The following is a 16359-nucleotide window of genomic DNA, read 5'->3' as shown; positions in this document are numbered from 1 at the left end:
CAGTATTAGTATTAAGATGAAAGTTAGACCTAGGAATGGGGTTAGTGGCTTAAACAACATTCTTTCATCAAAAATTAGTTTCAGGGGGATCAGAAATGATTGCTTGACGGGAATGTTAGTCCATGAACAAGTCCTACTTACTGTATGAAAATCATGTCATGCTTTTTATTCTGACATCAGCAAGATGCTGATTTTACCTAGGGGAGCTGAATCAGATTTACTGAAATACGCACCAGTAAGGTCACCACTTTCAGAGTAATTCCTTGCATGCCATGCTCAGCCCGGTTCTCCCTCAGACTGCCATTCAGCCCACGATCAGTGTCCCATGTCGCCAGCTGGGAAACGGAGGAAGAGAGATTATGATTGAACTTCGATAAAAAATGATTGCAAAGAAAAGGGTAAGGGGGAAAAAGATTAAGGAGGAGGAACAGGACAGTTGCTGAAAGCCAGGGATGACCTGACATGATGACTTTTTGTCCCCAAACACGTTTTTGTCTATGACAGACCCCTCACCATCAAGCAGAAATCAGTAGCCCTTTTAGGATTCATCTCAGAGGTTCACCTATTTGTGCTTTTGTTACACTCCCAGGTGAAAATGTTCATGTAAGTGTGTGAGGTGGTTGCCTAGGCAACCGCTGTCACATTTTCCCCTTCTCTTTTAGAACTAAAATGAAACTCACACTCAAGTGTGCGCACGCACGCATGCACGAATGCACACACACACACACACACACACCCCCGCTCTTTGTCGATACGCTTCCACAGGCTGTTGATTACAGTCAATATCAGCACAGAAAATACAATAAAACAGACAACATTACAAAAGAACAACTCTATCAAAAGTTTCTTAATTTCTGAAGGCCTTGAAGCTGAACTGATGCCACTACAACAACAACAACAAAAAATCTTAATTTGAAACCTCTATGTAATCATTACTGAAGGATATGCAAATGATTAAAAGAATAGTTTTAAAGTTTTAGGTAAGATTAAGTTTGAGCTATTTGTATGGTGTAAATGCATCATGCATCATCTTTTTTTCAGTCACATTCTGTTAGCAAATATATCTCAGTTGTTGATGATGATGATGTTGTCGGAGCCATAGGTTGTGGGCAGCACTTTGACATGTGGCACAGCTGGACCTCAGGCAACCCCATACAGGACTACCAGTTTCTGTTCCCCTCTCTCGTCTCCCAATGTTTCCTGTCTCCTTTCTACTGTCCTGTCCATGAAAAGTGAAAAGCTCATTTAAATACAGTATATATGTATGATGATGTCATTGTAGTCGACTATACTTTAAAAGATAAACATTTTGGCTACAAAAAATAAATACATATTCAAATACAGTATATTAAGTGATTTGGGCTAAAATAATTGCAGAGATTTCTGGAAGAAGAAAAACAGAATCTCTGAGAAATATAAATAAAGTGCTGCCTTGAAAACGCCTCAATTATTAACCAGATATTAATACCACTTTATTACTGTATATGCATATAGACGGACCATATACAGAATACAGAATATGCACATTCATCTTCATTCAATCTCACTTTCTTTGTATTATTCCATGAACAAAACCTCTCTCATCATTGTGGGTATTATCCTGTCTGTGAGTCACCACATTAGCAGCATATAAGCCAGTTGCTGGGCCAGTGTAGAAAAGACAAAAGAAAACTGTTCAAATTCTCCTTCCACAAGCAATGACAGCGCTTCTGTAAAACACAGTGCCGCACTTCAAGATGAAAGCCATGATACATCTATCTTTAACTCCAGGCCCATTCATCATAATCCCAATATCCCACCAGATCCATTCATCCGCTGTGACGGATTCAGCAGGCCACCACACTAACATCTAGGAATGAAGTAACTCTGACCCTGAAATCATGTACGGCTCTTGTCTTGTCAGCGTTTGACCTCACAGTCTTCTGTGAGAGACAGGATGACAGAGGCTTTAGAATCTGCCCCAATGACACGAGTCATATATCTTCACTGTAGTGCCCGATACATAATCCCTGTCACAATAACCTCATAAGAGCAGAATGAGTTTTTACAAGCAAGATATATCGATTTAATATTATCAAAACACAAAGAATACAGAAGAAAGAAAATGAAAGAAAGAAAGAAAGAAAGCAAGAGAGGCAAAGAGATAGGATAACAGGAGTTTGGAAACATGCCATACTTCTTTTATTAAATCCTTTTCAGCATTTTCTCTGTCTTTAGTTCAGTAGTAGTGGGGATTTTTCAGTGTCTTTTACAGCAAGTTACAGTAAGTGGCGACAAGTAACAAGTTTTGAATCGTTAACTCCAGTGATTTGCTAAAAAATGCTCATTCATTTATGAATGAAACAAAGGAATGCCTTTATGAGTGAGTCACTGAATCACTCACTTGAGCAATTAATTTAAAAACTGAATCATTTAGAAATGAAACAAGGAACTGACTTTATAAAGAGTCATTGAATCATTAAATCAGTGATTTGTTCAAAAACACTGAACAATTCAGGTAGAAAACAAATTACTGACGTTATGAGTCAATTAAATCACCCACTAAATCAATTCTTAAAAAAAAAAAAAAAAAAACTACTTTTTCGAATAACTCAACAGTCCTCTGAGAAATCGAATCCCATCTGAATGAAAATGTCTATGATTGCTGATATTGTACTATCCCAACATTTCTCCTCATGCATTTTTGGTCCAACGTGAGTCACCGTTTGCGGCAACTTTCAATATGGTATAAAATAAAATAATAAAACTTTTAAAAAGATCCAAATCGTGGAGACTGCTAAGACAGGCCATTTTAACAACATCGGTGTTAGGTAAGATACTTGTCTAGATTTTTATGCTCACTTACATGGTATTCATTATAAGCAACTACTTATATAAACTCATGCAAAGTTTATTTAGATAATGTTTTTATAATACATTTCAATTATATTAATACATATTTCATTAAAAGTCATATACGTCATATGTGATGCACACAACCACAACACGTCTAGAAAACACACCCACCTCTGCAATAAACACAGAGATGTTAGTCCAGTCTGAACTGGTAAATGAAATCCCAGACATCAGGTGATAAGGACTAAAAGTCCACTGTAGTTTAGAAAACTAGTTCCATCCGATTCGTACAGCTAGCCTCACTGGTCTCATCTCTGCCAATTTGGCTCCACGGCATGGGATTGTCAGGGATTTCTATGTTTTTTACATTGAAGATATTTTGCCATACTGTGTTGAAATTGATTTGTGAATAGTGTGATTTAATCAACTGTGTTATAGTCTTACTTTGGACTGAAGTTGAATCAGAAATGTAGTTGTTCAGCTGCTTCCAGAGAGCTGTAAGTTGAGAACTGTTCTGCCATACACACTTCAGTAAGCCGAAAGAATTCCTCTTTTTTTTCTACCCTGTTTCCCAGGTGAGGCTAACAGGGTTTTTCTTTATATCCAGTACGTTTCCTTCAAAATTTCCTCTTTTAGCTTTTTCCTCTCCTGTTAAATAGTTAATCATGTGGGTGTGTGTTGACAGAGATGAGAGCAATGTGGCTTGTCCACTGGAGATCAGTGAACACTTGAAAGACAGCTCTGTTCCTATAGCACAAAAGAGATCTCCATCATCTGCAAGTGTGTAGAATCTCACTGACTAAACTTCTTTCCTCTTAAAGGGACAGTTCACACTAAAATTAACTTTCTGTCATCATTTACTCACCCTCATATTGTTCAAAACCCGTATGACATGCTTTCTTCAAGAAGAAATTTAGAAGAATTCTGGGTTACACTGGAATGACACGAAGGTGAGAAAACAAAAGAACTGTCATTTTTTGTAAACTACTAGCATTTAACCAGAGCAGCAATGAGTATTGTCACAGTACCCAGTATTTACTTTGACAGGAAGCCAATCAACAGTTACAAAACCCCTCACAACAGTAGCGATACTTCAATATAAATGAAGCTTCCTGTTTACAGACTTTAACTGAAAATAGGGCTTCTGTAGTCCTTTTTTCAGCATTTACATAATACATCTCTGACTGTCTTTTGTCTTTACTGAGTGTGATGACAGCACTGTATTTCCTGACTCTTAAGCTGGTTGTGCCGTTTCCTAGCCTCTCGTTCTCTCGTCTTTTGTTTGCAATATTTGTGCTACAAGACAACCCGAATCCCGCCTGTGACGACACATGAACATTTTGTCAAGACTAAAGGTCTGTGAGCCAGAAGTTTATAGCTTTTGTTGTTTGTGATTTGGAGAGCTGACGTCTCCATTTGAGAGCACATGGGGTAAAGATGGAGAAGAACAAAGAGCCCGGGAGAGAGGATTACACACAAACAATAGTGTACAGTAGGAAACAGTATGAGAGACAAGAGTTGTGCAGAGCAATGGGGGGAGAGAGAGAGAGAGAGAGAGAGAGAGAGAGAGAGAGAGAGAGAGAGAGAGAGGCTTTTCAGGTGCAAAGATGAAGCTTAAATTCCTTCCCGTATCGTGAGAGCTGTTGATTTTTTATGATTCTGTATCTGTGTTTGTTAAGAGAGATGTCTTTTGTCCTCTTTATTGAGTCTGTGAGAGAAAGTCATTACCATTCATTAAATCAAATGAAACTCTCACTCTCATGAGTGATAAATTCATCTCATCTCTACTTATCAAAATATCAAAATATTTTATATATATTTTGAGGCCATACTTCAGTCAGTGAATGATGAACAGACAAAACAATATAAAAAGTTTTTTTTTTTTCTTTGCGTGTGTGTGTGTGTGATAGAAAAATAAAGAACATTTTAGGTTTTGCCCTGTTTTTTTCTCACACTAATACATGCGTGACCTTTTAAACCCATGAGGTCAGCTATATGCTTCTTTTCAGCAAATGCTCACAGGAGTGGACAGAGGCTCATTAAGGCTATTTTTTCTATCCCAGATTCACCTGCAACCCCCCGGTCAACCCATTGCCATGGGAACTGCTCAGGCAATTGTGCAGAGGTCACCCACGTTGGCTTGGACAGACTCAAACACAATGTCACTGCCTAATGTCACTGCAATACCATTACAAAACCAGCTGAGATCACGTGTGTAGCTTGTCACTTTGCCTTATTTTTTACAAGCATGTGCAGGACAAAATGACAACACCTGCTTAGTCTGATTTGCAGTCCCTTTTGTCCCTCTCTCCCTCCTTTCACTTTCTTGTTTATTAAGATCATTAAGTTGTTGAATTAACCTAGTGTGTTATTGCATCAGGACTGATCTAACACTGCTGCCAATATTATATCGTAAAACTATTACTAGAATTAATTCAATAATCAACTGAGAGGCTTGTCAAGTTCATCAACCTTTCAGGACTTTCTCTTCACAGCACCTGCTCCCCACATGAGGGTGTTGGGCTGAACTGCTCTGAGCAGGACTGGGAACAGATCCATCTTGTAAAGATGCTTGGTTTCCCGATCTGGATTACACCACATGAGAACAGACAATTTAATGAAAAGAGAGGATTAAAAGAAAGTGAGCGAGTGAGATGGGGAATGACACAGATGGATTTGGTGAGAATGAGAGAGAGAGAAAATAACATCTCCGTCTTCATTATGGAGGTAGATTCCTCTCGACGTCTGGCTGAAAAATAACCTCCTCTTTCTAAACGTCCAGTATACTAGACACATTTTCTTGCTCTATAACAATCGTTGGGTTGTCAGGCCAACTTCTAGGTGCATCTGAACAGCTCAGTTCATATTGATTGCTCATTTGTGTAAGTATATACAGCGCCCTCCATAAGTATTGGAACAGTAAAGACAAAACTGCTTTCTCTGCTGTGGAGTCAAGACATCTGCAAATATGATTAAAAGAAGATTATGCGACAAAACTACAGAAAGTCACATTTCATTATTAGGTCTTTTGCCACATACATGTTTTACCAAATAAAACGGACAGCACTTTTAGAGTTCATCCCACTATTTGATGTGAGCATAAGTATTGGAACAGTTGAATGTGTGTGTGTGTGTGTGTGTGTGTGTGTGTGTGTGTCAATATACAATGTTACTGTTGTGAAAAGAGAATGCCCACACCCATATTTCACATACTCCTGTAATATTACTATTAATATAAAGTAATAATATATTTACAATAGTAAAATACTGTAAATAAAAAGGACTAACAATAAAAATGTGTGAGCTGCTCCCGAAATTTTTTTACATTAATTAAATACACAGATTTTTTCTCTCTCACTAATTTAATTACTAATTTTATAATTATTTTATTAACACTTTATCTGATAAAAAAATTACATACTTGAACATTGAACATTTGAACACATATATTGCTCCCCTTATAATAAAACAAACAAACAAAAAAAAAAAAAAAAAAAAAAAAAAAACAAACAAAAATAAAATAAAATAAAATAAATTAAAATAAATAAATAAATAAATACATTTAATGCAGCATGAAACACCTTTCACAATTAAACTGCATATTCTGTAAGAAAGAATGAAAGAATGAAAGAGATAAAGAAAGAAAGAAAGAAAGAAAGAAAGGCAGGGAGAGGAAAGATGAAACCACAGGAAGAGAGGCTGTGACATGCAGAGTGCCTCTATGTGGGCTTTAGAGAGCCTTGAGGAGGAGATATCATTTTAAGAAGAGATCAGAGTGGAAGAATGCATATTAATGCTGACAGACAGCAGAATGTGTGTGTGTGTGTGTGTGCATGTGTGTGTGTTTATTAGCTGTTAGTGTATTGGACAGTAGGGGTGCTATTGTGTGTATGTGTGTGTGTAGTCGTTAGTTCTCTGTGTTTCTTGCCAGAGGGAATGGTCATGTTCAACTCACACACTCACTAATATTCAGGCTAGAAGATTGAGATTGTTTGGCGTGTGATAGACCCGGCAGCCCTGCTAATGACCACAGCCATGTCGCAAAGCACTTCCACTGCCCTGCAAGCATGTGCGTATGAGTGCTTGTGCATCAGATGGAGAGATGAGGAGAACTAGAGACAGAAGCGATAGATTCATCAGCTCTGATGGATATGTCTGACTACGTGTGTTGATGTTTGTGTGTTGTTGTGAGATCTAATGATCTCTGAGTTATTTGTATGTGTGTGTTAAAGTATCTTGGCCATGTTCCACATCAGTGTCTCCAATTGTGTCTCAAAACACAGCAGGAACCATCATTCAGTTGCTTGTACTCTCTGTCCATCTGTCTCGCTCACCTTGCTCAGTCCACTTATCTTCTCCTTTCAGATATTTTTAGTTGTGCATCATGATTTCTGTCTGTTTTTCTGAGTAGCTAATGCTCCCAGAATACAGAAATCGGCCCTCTCTTTCCCAGCCACATGTGACCTCTATGAGAAAGAATTTGTCTTCTTATGCATTTCTTTTTTAATCACAGTGTATAGGTCAGGATTTTGGTGGGTTACATAAGCAACTTTTAATGAAATAACTGCATAATTAGGCAGGAAAAAAGCTAATTTGTAAACCATTCACAAATAATAACAAATAGCTGTGTACATTAAGAAAAAAACAAATCCAAATACCAAGTAACTGGTTCAAAAGTAACCGAGCAAGAAAGTGTGCATATTGTGCAAATTATCTCACTAGTGCCGGTTATATATTAATTTAACTGAGCACTTATTTTATACCTCAACTGTCCCATTCATTAGCATAAAACATATGCATACCATTTCTGAACAGATGAAAACCAAGATGAGAAAATTTATGTCAAAAACTTATGTCATTTTGTTATTTATTGGTGAAGTAACTTCCACTCACTCTTCTACAACATTTCCACTCACCCGCTTTACATCTTTTCCAAACGTCTCACTGTAACTGGTCCCCAGGATCTCAAACTGGACATGAGAGTTCGCTCCATTGCTTCGAAAGTCCATTAAACCAGTTAGCCCAGAAATTCGCCCCTGAAGAATGACAAATAAGATTTCTGTTTAGAAATAAATACATCATTCAAACCAGACCACTTTTATTGAACATTACTGAATGTTAGTGGTCTGAACTAAAGATCACATTAAAATGAACTGTAAAGTGACTTTGACCTTTTGGATTGTGTCTAACATAGACCAGCCTCCATTCCAGGGCTTGGTTGACTTCCTCATGCAGTTCAGACTAGCCATGCTATGCCACTTCCTGTCCTCTAACTTCCGGTAGAAGGCATTGGCCAACATCAGCACACTGTCGTACAGGTACAGGCTAGACACCTAGAGACATATACACCAAACAAATGTTGCGATTACTTTACATGCACATCTTACACTTAAAAATCTGACAATGTATAAGGTCATGTATACATGTTAAAGGGATAGTTCTCCAAAAAATTAAAATGGTTTCATCATTTACTCACCCTAATGTATGACTTTCTTCACACTCCAATCCAATAGGTGGCAAAGATGTTAACATGCTACTTCTGGTATTTTAATTGCATACCAACGTAAAGGGTGAACTTCCACCACCTACTGGACTGGAGTGTGAAGCACTGGATGGTACAAAGGAAAGCACAAATAAATTTTACTATGCAGTTGTTTAATTTTCAGACCTGATCCAATCATAGAAAATTGTTATAAAATTTTAATAAAAAATAAGAATTGCCTTTTGAGTTCTGCAAAAGATTGTGTGATTGAGTGATACAGGTTTGGAACAACATAAGGGTGAGTAAATGATGACAGCAGTTACATTTTGCTGTGAACATTCCCTGTATTCTAATAGTATTTCTGAAGATCATAAATGGTTTAAGCACAATCCAATTGGCACATTTTTTTTTTCCATTACAGCTTATTCGATGCTCTTATGTCTTGTGTGGATATCCATTTAGTAATTGGAGAAAAAAAAAAAGACAAAGACCATTTCAAAGAATCATATAAGCATGTTTTTCTTGGCTTTGTCAAGTTTTTTATAATGATAGTTATCAATGTTTTGTTGTACATGTCAACACACCTAATCCCTAATAAAGGCATATATGCTAGAGTTTACATCAGAGAACAATGCAAAACCTTTGACATTGATGTAAATGGTACATTATAATGGGGTTCTGAATGTGACACTTCATCATGAAACCAAAAGTACAAGCATCCACTGACTAATGAAAGGTCTTTTTGTACTTTTGGAAATCCATCTCAGATAACTACTTGATTGCAAATTAAAATGGCTCCCTTCACAGCCTCAAAAACAATCTTGTGCATTGCTGTCTGTCAAAAGCTCTGTCAGTTTCTCCAAGTGTGTAGCCGGCCTAAGCCTAAAACATTTAAAAAAGTAGCTTAATAGGGCTGAACGGCCAAGCCGCGTACTAAAATTGTTCTCTTACTTTGTGAAAGAGAGATCGAGTGTGTGAATGTGTCTGCTCACATCCTCTTTGAGACAGAGAGCAAGAAGAAAAGAAAGAGCACTGCAGGAGATTTTTGCATGACTCTGCTCCTGCAGAGAGCAGCTGTCATGCTGAGAGACACCTGGAGAGAGAAAAGACACCCTGAATGACAGCGCTGTTATCGTCAAGGAGACGAGAGTCTGGGGGCCGCACGGCCAAACTCAATGTCCCCTCAGACATGTGATCCTGACAAAACAACACACTTATGAGCAGATCAATGTGGAGAGAGAGAGAGAGAGAGAGAATGAAGGCGTAACTGAGAGAGGAAAAAATGTAAGTGAGGGATGCTGGGAGGAATAAAAAACAAAATTTTACGATGAAGATTACATCTTCATCCACTCTCTTTAATAGCTGTCTACAAGAAAGATGAGACTGCACACAAGCGAAGAAACAAACTTTTTTCCAAAACCCTTTACCCTTTTCAAGCGGAAGAAGGAAGGCTACTGAAAACTGGCCAAGATCATAAATAACCATTCATCAATTACGCAAAACAACTAAATCTGAAAACTGGCCAAGATCATAAAGAATCATTCTGTATTTGCTTGCACCCAAACAACTAAGGATGCTTTAGTATTTATTGAGTTTTATTCAGTTTTAAATGACAAAATTTAAGAGATTGGAATATAAATCAAACTGGTAATGATGTGAAATGAGTTGACTTTTTGTGTCAAGGGTGAAAAACAAAATCAAGTCCCACCCTACATTTTTTTTTTTTTTTATCTCTTTCAAGAAGCCATTTCACTTGGATATACAAAAAGACAATCACAATTCATGATGATTTTAAATAATTTTGTGGTTGAAATAAATTTTCACTTGTTTTGTGAATCTGGGTAAAGCTATGACTTGTTTTTTTTAACACTGATTTTGGTCACACATTAGTTTGGGGACCAATTCTCACTATTAAGTAACAAGTAACTATAACTTTTGCCTCAAACTCCTAATTTGCTGCTTATTAATAGTTAAGTTTAGGTATGGAGTAGGTTTAAGGGATGTAAGCATGGTCATGCATAATAAGGCATTAATATGTGCTTTATAAGTACTAATGAACAGCCAATATGCTAGCAATATGCATGCTAATATGCTCTGTTAATAGTGAGAATTGGTTTCCAAAACTAAAGTGTTACACCGTTTTGTACTTGCACAGTATAATTACTTCAAAAAAATCTTAGTCTGCATAATGAAGTTGTCTAAATACAAAGCAGTTAAAACTTTAACTATGTTCATGTTAAGATATTTATGTACAGTCTGGTTGTTTTCTTTTAAGTGTTAAAATGTGTAGAAAGAAGATAAACTGCTATATATGTAATGACATGTGACACAATTTAAAAACGGTTTAGTTTTACAACAGATGCGATGAAGTTGTAAGCCAAAATCAAAGCAATTGCATTTTTAAAGCATTTTTAGCACTTAAATCAGTCAAGCAAAACTATACACAGACATAGCTACAGGCATAAAGCTGTGACTGTGCTTCATTTCAGTTTACTACAGTACATGGTCAGCTTGCCACCAATAGTTTACTGAAATCTTAAGTGCCATATGTGGTATAAAGAAATGGAGAGCATTCCTTATTTGCTCTGCTGAAGTTGGCAACCCTATCAACAATCTTTCTTACACTGTGGTCATGGTCGTCTGGGTTTATAGCCGAGGCACGATCTATTTGCTCATGTAAGAGTTATGTGAATGCAGAAAATGCTAATGTGGCCGTGACATAAGATCACATAATTTCGACCTCTGAGGCTCCTCATTCGTCCCCTAAGTAGTGAAGTGCCTTCAGAACACCCTGCCAGATGTCCAATTAGTCAGACATATCCTTGACATGGATTCAAGGCTTTGAAAACCTTGCAAGACTGTGGATTTATGAGTCAAAGGCTTTTCCGCCTGCAAGAGAAACAAAAAATGCTATCTGTTTTAACCAATGTAAAACAAAGACTTACAAAGTTACTACTAGGTAACAAATAAAATGCATCAGTGGCTTTACTTCCCTGTGTGCTTCTGTGTGTCTGTGAGCTAGATGAAATGATTCCTAACACAAGAATGACTTGTTTTAAAATCAGCGTGTTCCTCAGTGAAAAATACATATACCAAAATAAACATAAATACCTACAAAAAACTCTAAATTTAGGTCAATAAGAGGTCTATAAGAAAGCTGTATGTTAGCATTCACACTTATCTCAATGTCAGTTGCTCAGCTGGCACAGGCGAACATGATTTTAAATCAGCCCATTTTCTCATGGGCTTTTTGACTTATTCTCCTGCTCTGTAAATACCCTGTCACTGAACACTCTCGAGGTGCAGAAGAATGACAAAGAATGAAATAAAGAAAAATATATGAACACATTATTTCATTTAATGTAAAATACACTACCATTCCCAAAGGTTTCCAAAAGTCTCTTATGCTCAGCAAAGCTGCATTTTATTCAAAAATACAGTAAAAATAGTAATATTGTGAAATGTTATTATAATTTAAAACTATTTTCTTTTAATTTATTTTAAAATGTAATTTATATCTGTGATGGCAAAGCTGGATTTTTAGAAGGCATTATAGTCTTCAGCGTCACATGATCTGTCAAAAATGAAAAATAAAAAATTTTAACATGTGGATTTGATGCTCAAGGAACATTTCTTATCATTAAAAATGTTGAACACAGTTATACTGCTGATTATTTTTGTAGAAACTTTGATAAACTGTTTTGGGATACTTTACTGTCAATATTGATCAATTTAATGTGTCCCTGCTGAGGAAAAGTATTAATGTATGTATGTATGTATGTATGTATGTATGTATGTGTATATATATATATATAATATAATGGTATATATATCTATATTATATATATATATAGATATATATATATATATATATATATATATATATATATATATATATATGTATGTACATATATGTATATATAGATATATACTGACACCAAACTCTAAAACAATAGTGTATATAAGTATTTTATATGTTACTTACAAAAAACTATTTTGTCAGAATTTACAGTTACTTTTGAAAGGCTATGAGAAAAACAAAAAAACAAAACAAATCAAATAAAAAAAGACCCCCCCCCCCACCCCCCCCCCCCCCCCCCCCCCCCCCCCCCCAAAAAAAAAAATAAAAAAATAAATGAAGGCCCATATGAGACACATATATACATAGAGTTGGAATGGCATCCCTCACTCTAAATTTATTCCCTACACTCCATCTTGCATGTTTATATGTTTATTTCTTAGCACTGTATTTGCTTGTAGAAAAAAAAAATCCATCCATAACAAAACAACTACTACTACATGTTCAAAAGCAGCCAGTCTTTGGCTGTTACTAAATATGTTACTAAACATCTAGTTGTAAACATTTTGAGTATATAACAATTTTGATGACACAAGCTTTAAATCTAAATGAATAAAACAAAACAGCAAAATTAGGACATCAATTAGACGGATAGAAGCACACCACCCACAGAGCTTTTATTCAGCATTGCGTGAACTGTCAACATGGCGCATGGAGACCTGTGGCCTGAGGGCTCAGAATCACAATGCCGCAACCTCTTGAGTTAATTAAAACAGCCAATCTGCCACAGCACAGATTCAGTCTCTTACTCTCTTCAACTTGCACTGTATCCTTAGCACCAATGGAGGGATGAGAGGCATGCCTGTGGCTCCTAACATCTTGCAAATCTCCTCATCCTTTCTGTAAAGAACTCATTTGTCGTTTTGTGGTACTGCTTTGGCATTAGCTGGTAAGTAACCCTCTTTCTTCATGAATTATTGAGACAGTGAGCCCCAGAGAAAAGACGCATGGATTTGCCATCTGCTCAAGAAGAAGGAAAATGGATTCTAAGACCCAAACAAGGTTTTCATAGAGTCAGAAACAGATACAGTGTTTTAATGTTGTGTAAGGGAGGGGAATGTTTTCACAATTACATTATAATTTGTTAACCAGTAAAAGCATCAGGACACAGGTGGCTAATCTGAATTAGTTGTACGTAACCTTGTTTTGAATTAAGATTCTAGAGAAATTAAGTGATACAACCAAGAAAATAAACTTGACAATCATTGTGCAACCTTGCATATACTTCTAAACTGCAAATGCAAAGCTATAATGAAAAGACAATTACAGATAAATTCAGTCTTGAACTATTGGAGTAAATCTCACCAACACCTGCCGTGTAAGTCTTAAATGTGCTATGAATACACAATAACCTTTAGCAAAAGGTCACTGAATTGAGATTTCTAGTTGTAAATCATTCTGTTTTTTTTGCAGTTAATTGCAAAATAATTCATTGTCTCACAAAGGTAGCAATTCTGGTCTAGACTGACAGGAAAAGACTGCAACTGACCAAAGTCTGTTTTGTTTTTATGTGCCGGTTGCAGATTTATTTGAAATAGATTATACCACAAAAATAGTCCATCTGATGTTGAAACTGCACTGACCTGAACTGACCTTGACCTGCCGACCTATTTCTGATGAATGAGTGTGAATGCTCTGAAAAAATGTTGCTAAGATATGTACCTCTAGAGACTGCAGGTACCCTTCCTGTGGGTCACAAAGCAGCGAGGAGATGCGATGGTTGTTCCTCATGCAGCGGATGTTGGTGTCCCTCCACAGGGGGAAAATCTGCCGGATCACTGTCATCCGGCCCAGAGCGCTGTGGACAAGCTCCATGATCTCCGTGTCACTAACCTCCTACACTCATAGACACACACACAAACACATACATAAAGAGATAGTGTGAACACATATATATTAACCCACAAAAAAAAAAAAAAAGCCATCAAACAAATATCTTAAACCCCTGGCTGCTCTGAGGACTGTCCCTGCAAAAAAAGAAAATTTTATTTAAAAGCAACAGATATCGCTGCTGAAAAAAAAAAAAAAGCTCAAACCAACTGGTTTGCTGGTCTTAACTGGTTTTTGCTGGTCTCGCAAGCTGGTTGTTATCTTTCCTACAAGAGTCTCCTACAAAACCAAAAAACTAAAAGAAGTCTAAATACCGTTTTATTAAAAAACACTAAACAAACACTTAAATACACAAAAAAAACAAAAAAACAAAACATAATAAATAAACACCATATTTTGTACAATAAATGACACTTAACAAACACTAAACTGACACAACAAACTGGTGCAAAGACATATGATTCATTGATTGGAGATGCAGAAACTGGTGCAAAGACATATGATTCATTGATTGGAGATGCAGAACAATGAAAACAATAACAATGAAAACAGGCTGGAAATAAATTTGGGGATGTCGTGATAAGATGATTTGTGGTCTCAAAGAAAAACAAAATGCATTATGTGAGTGTACATAAAATTATACATTCAAAAAAAACAAATAAAACAAAAAACAGCCATAATAAAAAAAACAAACACAAGAAAAAAACACACACACACACACACACACACACACACACAAGCAAATGCTAAAATGTACAAAAACCTAAAGCATAAATGTCTTGCTAGTCAAGGTAGAAGAAAATATCAGCATCAAGACATATCGATCAAAAGTCAGAAGTGCTTCAGCCTTACTAAGAAACAAAACAAAATTAAGGCCTGTCTGTTTAAAATGTAAAGCATTTAGTTTAGTTCATAGTCTTTAAGCGCAATTTATAAACACACACTGGAATAGCTAAAGCCTCAGGGAGTTAAGAACTGAAACCTACTCTCTCAATAACTTCCAGAAATGTGACGTACAACATATGGAGGATAAATAATGACAGCAAAGATGGATTGGTCCCTCTGAGAATATGGTGCATGACAATCAAAACACTTTTAAAGATCTGCAATACTTGATCAGCTGCAAACAGAAAAATTCTTAAAGGATTATATACATAAGGTACAATAAATGCCAATTTTAATATCTGTTAAATAGTGAAAGCTCTGAAATGTCCTTTGTTGAATTTAAGCATGTTTCCTCACCCTCATGCAATTTTTAACAAAGCTGTATTTCCAGTGAATGACAGCTTGCAGTATTTCACATACTAAGCTATCATATGGATTCAGAAATATAAAAATATAAAAATTAAATATATTAAATCCAAGTAGCCCTTGGTCTTCATTTACTTTCTTTGTAAAAAAAAGCAGCCATTCATTTTTATTTTTGAGTGAACTATCACTTTAACCATATAATACAACTTATGGCAATTTTTTATATGATACCCATCATTATTAAGTCCATTTATGTATTTATTTATTTTTATTTATTTTCCGTATGAGTATGTTTTCTCAACTTGTTCTAATTTGATACTGCTGTCATAGTGTTCTCTTTTTGAGTTCCTTATGCTCACCAACAATGCATTTATCAAAAAAAAAAGAAAAGTAATTATTTGATGAAAAGAAAGTTAAAAACAACTAGAAACTTTTTAAACACTGTAAATGTCTTTACTGTCACTTTTGATCAATTTAATACATCCTTGCTTAAAAAAAAGTATTAATTTAGAAAAAAGTATTAAATTTAGAAATAGTGTTTATTTTCTAAGAAACAACGCAAGAGTTATAAATTAGCTTTTGATTCACTGACCTTTATAAATGGAGTACATTCAGTCCTTATAATGACTTTGATCTTAAAAAATATCTTTCTATAATCTTGGCACCAGTCTAACCGTTGGTGTTTGAAAAAAAAACCTAAACTAAAAAATAAGGTACAGTAGTAGCTGAGATCACAGAGCTCAGACGACTCACAGTGTGGAATGCTGGGAGTTCATAAGCAACCTCCCTACACATTAAATCAAAACAGGCCAGCCCACCGTGTAATTGATCTCTGATACACGTCCCTGGTGAAGGTATTAATTATTCATTTATTCATGACTATAAAACTTTTTACTGATCAACTGATCAAGGTGATATTAAGCATAGTCAGGACTTCTGATGTCACTGTCTGTAATTAAATCACCTCAGATTTTTGAATCCCTGAACATGCTGCATGAAGTCTGTCATTTAATTAAACTTCATAAGCTTGTGAAAGTAAGAGAATATTCTGACATCCATTAAAGGTCAGAACCCTGAATATAACTGAAGACACATCTGTACA

At 35.9% G+C, this 16359-nt stretch overlaps 1 protein-coding gene across 5 annotated transcripts in view; it reads right to left on the bottom strand.

Moving 5' to 3' along the window:
• The window catches only part of LOC109048143 (glutamate receptor, ionotropic, delta 1a), a 239520-nt gene that overhangs the window by 24543 nt on the left and 198618 nt on the right, over window positions 1-16359 (bottom strand). For all 5 annotated transcript variants that reach the window (XM_042774097.1, XM_042774098.1, XM_042774102.1 and 2 more), the window contains 4 exons: window positions 13839-14012; window positions 8007-8168; window positions 7752-7871; window positions 234-335 (listed from right to left, as the gene is read on the bottom strand). In XM_042774097.1, the coding sequence (XP_042630031.1) occupies window positions 234-335; window positions 7752-7871; window positions 8007-8168; window positions 13839-14012 (558 nt within the window). The remainder of the gene's footprint in view (window positions 1-233; window positions 336-7751; window positions 7872-8006; window positions 8169-13838; window positions 14013-16359) is intronic.

Source organism: Cyprinus carpio, chromosome A17 (assembly GCF_018340385.1).
Source record: "Cyprinus carpio isolate SPL01 chromosome A17, ASM1834038v1, whole genome shotgun sequence".
Classification (NCBI taxonomy): domain Eukaryota; kingdom Metazoa; phylum Chordata; class Actinopteri; order Cypriniformes; family Cyprinidae; genus Cyprinus; species Cyprinus carpio.
The sequence above is the reverse complement of the archived record's forward strand: the minus strand, read 5'-3'. Positions and strand labels throughout refer to the sequence as shown.